Here is a 6,244-nt window from a genome sequence, read left to right as displayed (position 1 = left end):
ACTTTAAAATATAATTTTTGTGGAGGAGAAATTCAAGTAGGCCATCTTATATATTTTTACATCTTTAATAACATATTGCAATAGAAAATAAAAATTGATGTTAGGATCAACCGGATATATCCTTATCTAGGAACAAACAAAACTAGCTTGAGAGAGAGCACCCCACCTTGATAAATCAAGTATTCTCCCATTGATTTCATTCCCCTAAGCGGGATCCTGAAAACCATTGTCTGAAAAGGACCATCATATTATCTCATCTCCCTGGACCCTTTTTTTTTCCTATATAAGAATCATCCCAAAGTAGGCCGCCTCCTCATTTGACTCACTCTTTTTCCGGCGGCCGCCTTGTGCTCTCTCTCTCTCTCTCAGATGCTTTCCCCTCACCACCACCACCACCAGAGCCATCAATGCTGCTGCTGCTGCTCTTGTTCGTCCTGCTGTTCCTCCTTCTCCACCCCCTCTCTTCCCCCTCTCCTTACCTCTGATCAACTCCTTCAAGCCCTCACCACCCAGCTCCTGCTCCAATCCCAATCCCAATCCCAATCCCCATCCCCATCCCCTCCTCATATCTACACCCATCACTATCTCAAATCCCACCAACCCTTCTACCAACCCCCACCCCCAACACATCAGCAGTCAAAGGATCACCACCATGACCACCAAACTCACCCTCTTCTCCACTCCCTTCTTCGCCGCGTCGCCGCCCTCGAATGCTCTCTTCCCCACCTCTCTTCCCCTTCTCCCCACCCTCCTCCCCTGTCTCCTCCGCCTCCTCCTCGTCCACAACCCTCGCCGGCGTCTCGTCCGCCTTCTTCTTCTTCTTCTTCCTCCTCCTATCGTCCTTCTCTTCGAGATGCGGCGGCAAGGACCATCCAGGCGCGCTTCCGGCTCTTCCTGGTGCGGCGGTCCCAGACCCTGCGCCACCTCAAACGCCTCGCTTCCATCAAATCCCACGCCGCCGCCCTCCGATCCTCGCTCTCCGACCAGACGGCCCGCCGCGATCCCAGAGCTCTCTCCGAGAGGGCCATGGATCTCCTCCTCCAGCTCGATTCTATCCAGGTTAGCCAAAAAGGATTTTTTTTTTTTGTTTTTTCTGTCCATCGGATCCAGAATCTTTATGGATTTCCTTCTTTCATTTGGTGGCAGAGCGGTGATCCGATGATTCGAGAAGGGAAACGGTCGATCAGCCGAGAGTTGGTCAGAATATTGGAGTTTGTGGACAAGGTGCTGGTGAAAGAGCGCGAGATGTCTCTCAGAGCAGTGGAGATCGCGGAAATGGGCACTAATGGAAGCGACGGATTTGAAGGAGTCGCTAGGGCTCCCGAGTATGATGGGGTGCTTCTACAATCTACCAAGCCGGGGAAAAAAGTGAGCTTTTTTGAGAATGGGAGGGGATCTAGGGCTTCTGCTGGCGCCTCTGAGCCATTTTCAGAGGATTATGAAGAATACAGTGATCACGGTATTCGGAGAGGTCACGTAGAGCGATTCGGAAGGGAAGTCGCAGGAATCAGGATATCAGAGCATTCGGAACCAGAAGAAAGGATTCATCAGCCAAAGGGTGATGAGAGGGGCTCTGAAGTTGGTTCTGAGAATGGAGATAGATATGGAAATGGTGGCAAGTTCTGCGGTCAGAATGGCAGTTTGAGTGGTCTCTCTGCTCCCTTGCCTGTCCAAATGGAGCGGAGAAGAGTATAGTGATTGCACCACATCCTGAGGTTATTCGTTCGCATCTATGATTTTACCACGGCTGGTTGCCTTTGCTGGTCCTTTGCCTCTTGGAAAGGTAAGAGAACAGCTGCTGTTTTGATGTTGTGTTATTAGTCATTTTGTGCTGTAGGCTTAGCTAAGTGACTGTTGTACTTCTGAACTGCCCTTTGGGCTAATCGTTTCAGGTATTGATGTTGTCCCACTTTTGGTAAACTAATCTCATTGTTGGTGATTTACTTATGTTCTGTTCTATTCTCCTGCTGCTATCGTATTCTTGGCCATGGGTAAGTAATTGTTGTGATTGGGTCTAGTTGGTGATAGCAAGGTATTGTCTGCTAGCTTGAAGACTCCCAGATGTAGTCGTTCCCTTAAAATCCACCGATTAGGATGCCTCAGAGCTCATTCAGTTACACTTTCTATTGATATGTGAAGTTTACTACCCTTACACAAGCTTGAAACAGGCTTATGTTTAATTAATTTGTGATCAAGGCAGTTGCTTTCTTGGTATAGTTGGATTTTGATAGGACTCATCATAATATTCTAATTATATCTAGTGAGATTTGAATACATCACACAGATCTTATTTTCTCAAGCAAGAAAGTCGCATAACACAGATTGTTGGAGTCTTAGAGACCTTTTAATGGCCAAAGATTTTCCAAGTGTTCTCACTTTAATACAGAATGCAGATTCTATACGGAGGATAACCATAGAATAATAAATTAATCTGCAAGTCAAATTCGATATTTGAAAATCTACCAAAGTGAACTGAAGTTGCGACTTCATCCTATTGGTTGACTGGTTTCAGCTTGCTCAAGGGCTTGTTCTGATTATCAGCTCATGTTATATGAGGGGCTCTTATGGCACTATAGATAATTGGTGCAGATATAGACATGGTAGAATTACTGGGATCAAAATGGGAGTTTGGGTTTCTCTGTTTTGAAGGTCATGTGTGAGGTTTAGTCCCACATCGAGTAAATAGTATGAGAAGGAAGGGTTGATACGCATGGTTGTTCTCAAAACCTAGTAGCTTAGGCTTTTGGGTGAAGTAGGGTACCCACATATGTATCAAGGTCTCCTGCATTGGCTCCCCATCTTCCTGACTCTGTTTCCTTGCTTGTGCAGAATGGGAAATTGTTGCCTCGTGACAATATGTTTTTCTATTGTGTTCTTGCCAGTTTTGTTCTGTAGGATAGTAGAATTAGCAGACTGGTTTGTGCTTCAAAAGTGTCCTTTGGATAGTTGCTCTTTGTGTGAAACATTGTCCCGCTTTTCATAGTGTAAATCTCATTTTTGCTGATTTACTAATACAATCTTGAGTTATGCTTCTAGATTTTTGCTTCAGGCTTCTACTTTCATGGTCTTGGTCATGGCTATTGAATTCTTTTACTAGAATCTACTTGCTCCTCTAGTTTTGTAAATTCCTTGAGTAAAAATGCCCAGGGCTCTTCCAGCTCCCAGAGCAGGTCTAGGTGAAAAGAAATTTTGCACTTCAAACCATTTGTTAAGTTTGTGAAACATGGCCTCTACTTACATAAAAATGAGCTTCTTATTTCCCTTATGCAAAGGCGGATTGCAATCTTTAATTAGTTTCAGTGAAAAGAAGTTGCTTTCTTGGTATTCGATTGTGATAGAACCGGTCATAATTTTGCTTGTTTTTCATAGACTTGAAAACATTACAAATCACAAGTGAGAACTCATGGATCTCAGTTTGTTAAAACATGTCTCACGACCAAAGATGTTTTAAATATTCTCACTTTCAATGTATAAACTGATGTTATGTCGATATATGGCAAAATTCAGCTTCAACAAAAATTGATATCTGAAATCTAGCAAAGTCAATTGAGTGTTGCAAGTCTGTTGCACTGCACGTTTAATTCTGGTACAGAGATCATTGGACCAGCTTGAGATTGTTCTAGCATACCATTTTTTTTATTCAAGGCACAAGCTAACATCAGTATTCTTAGAAGGTTAAGTTTGTTCTGCATCTATAGACTAGGTGGAGTTAAAAAAATAATGCTGGAGACAAAGTTTCCCCCCAATGTCTATGCTTGCTTTGAACCAGCTAAAATTTTTTCTATGCCTAAATATATCATATAAGGTCATCTGAAGATCTTTTGTCTTAAAACTAGATTCCAACTATGAGAAGCAAAGACAGTTTTATAAAGATTGAAATAGGACAAAGTTTTCACCCACAACTTTGAAGAATTCTCCTGTTCTCCATGCAATCATTTGATCCATTCAGATTTTGAATATAAAACAAGCATGATATATCAGTTCATAGATTCAATTATGCCCAAAATCTTAGAAGCATAGTTCATTGTCAAAACTTACAGGAGGAACAATTTTGGGCCAGTGTATGCAAGAAATGAGAACTGATAATTCCATAACTAATTATCTCTTAATCACTGAAACTGAAAATATGTCTCATAACTTTTCGACCTACCATAGGCTGTGACAGTCCCCCTGGTTCCTTTTCCTCTCTTCCCAAATATAATAATGAAAAAGGTACTAACACATGGCTCTCCAAGGTGCATATTGCTACTATTTCTTACATTACGTAGGACTTGAAGATAGCAACACAAGCAACCATCTTAGTCCTTAGATTTGACCTCAGATATGTGGTGAGCGATCTATCACAACTCACAAGAATTTCCTCATGAGTTTGGATCCTCTACGGTCCATGGGTAGACACGAGGCTCCCGCCATTGTGGGTTTGGGGAGCATTAGATGGATGCAACCTTACCCCGGATATGGATCGTATGGTTCCGTGTTTCAAACCTGTGATATCCGGGTCATAATGGAGCAACCTTATCATGTTGCGCCAATGCTTACCTAGAGGTCTGTTTATAATGCGAGAAAATCTAGCAGTAACTAGAATAAACAGTGCTGAGTTAAAAAATGGAACCCCAAAGAAAAGGAAAAATATTATCATTTATTTTTCCTGATCCCCTGTAATTATATCAGCTAGTAATAACACTAAAATGAAAAGTTTAGCTGAAGAACACTACAAAGAACATATTCATTTTCAGTATGTTGTGAAGCTTATTGATTTGATGTTCATTTTAAGTGCTTCCAACTGTCTGGTTTGTTTGAGCATGTTGGTTAAGAGACCTCCTGCATTGAAAAAGAAGGCTTTGAATCTGATTGGATAAACTGTTTTAATAGCGTTTTGTGGTGGTGGCAAATTACCACTATATTGCTCAAAAATAAAAAAGGATAGTTATGGTTTGCCAAGGTATATTGCTGCATACCACTCATGAAGGAAAAAGAACTTGACACAATGGTTCCTAGCTACAATTTCATCAGTTATGTTGTAGTAGTTTTGATTTCTCTATGACATCTACAAAAGCTTGCCCAAGGAGCCACTGATCCAATTAGTGTGTTCAACTAGGAAGATAGGATGCATCTTCATTGTGCTATTAGGAATTCCTAAATTTGAATGTATGGCATGGATTTTTTTTCTGAAAATGGTAATTATGTTTATGACATCTTTTCATAATTTAAAGTTGCTTCAAGCATTTAAACCAATTCCAAACAAAGGATTCCAAGGCTATATCCTATATGATTTGAGTTCAAATATATTTCTCTGCTTAATTATAAGAATGCACCCTCCAAGTAAGCACCATTACTTAACACAATTGCAATTTGAAAGACAGTAGTAACATGGCATTCAACTGCAGTGGAATCTTTTACCGCAGATGAAGAACTCCTTTTAAGCATATGATGCATGGTGTTTGAAGTAATGAAACAAATACTGGGTATTAGATCATTGAAAGAGCATTAAGGGATGGGATAATTCAAGAACGAAACAAAATGTTTAAGAGATGTGAACAGCAGGCCATTAAACCAATGACCTGATGCGCAATATAAAGAAGAGAAAGGATCTAATAGTTTGATTATCTGAACCTGTTGGCTGAGCCAGCTTCAAGACTAACGCAAAGAATTCATTTGCTATTACCATAAAGAATGTAATGCATTCCCATGTCCCCTAGGATGTTATTTATTTATTTTATTTTATTTAGTATTAATTTATTTTTGAGGAGGAGGAAGGAATCCCACTTAGATTTCATAAAATGTTCCTATAGAATTTGTAAAATGCGAAGATACCAGCTTTGTGTAAGGAAAGAAATAAAAGAGTGAAATATGGGGACTACAGGTTGGTACACTGCAAACAACTGCAATCATGGTTCAAAGGGAGCGGCGAAGACGCAAAGATCAAAGAGCGATGCCAGTGCTAGTTCGAGGTCTTCTCGGAGCTTGCAGTGATGGAGTTACTGAAATTTGTAGTGAAGCTAAAGGGTTCCTTATTTAAGAGGCAAATACTGATCCATCATGCACAAGCTGGATCTTTGGATTTTTAGCCACTCCAAGCCATCATTCTCTAGGCAAATGCTCTCGAGCAGTTCCATGATGCACCAAACATATAGCTTCTCCAAATTACCTGTTTGAACTCGGTTTAGTAGCTGGGTAGTGATTTCATGTCATAATCTTTCAATTGCATCCTGCGCAAAGGATCACGGTTCTCCTGGGTACCTGC

General features: G+C 41.0%; 1 protein-coding gene across 1 annotated transcript; it reads left to right on the top strand.

Moving 5' to 3' along the window:
• The first annotated feature begins 253 nt into the window (after window positions 1-253).
• Window positions 254-5,972, top strand: LOC103697632 (uncharacterized). The gene is made up of 3 exons (XM_089930508.1): window positions 254-1,059; window positions 1,147-1,783; window positions 5,864-5,972. The coding sequence occupies exons 1-2, from the start codon at window positions 370-372 to the stop codon at window positions 1,693-1,695; spliced, it is 1,239 nt and encodes a 412-aa protein (XP_089786634.1). The 5' UTR covers window positions 254-369; the 3' UTR covers window positions 1,696-1,783; window positions 5,864-5,972.
• Window positions 5,973-6,244: the final 272 nt, after the last annotated feature.

This window comes from Phoenix dactylifera, chromosome 1, assembly GCF_051530095.1.
Source record: "Phoenix dactylifera cultivar Ajwa chromosome 1, Ajwa_hap1_PhDact_Kaust_v1.1, whole genome shotgun sequence".
NCBI classification, from domain to species: Eukaryota; Viridiplantae; Streptophyta; class Magnoliopsida; order Arecales; family Arecaceae; genus Phoenix; species Phoenix dactylifera.
Note: the sequence above shows the minus strand (reverse complement) of the source record. Positions and strands in the feature narration are given on the sequence as shown.

Bases quoted from the DNA above. Each gene is read 5' to 3' on its own strand.
- LOC103697632 (XM_089930508.1), top strand. From the start codon at position 370: ATGCTTTCCCCTCACCACCACCACCACCAGAGCCATCAATGCTGCTGC. The intron at 1,060-1,146 runs GTTAGCCAAAAA...ATTTGGTGGCAG, and splicing joins TCCAGCTCGATTCTATCCAG to AGCGGTGATCCGATGATTCG.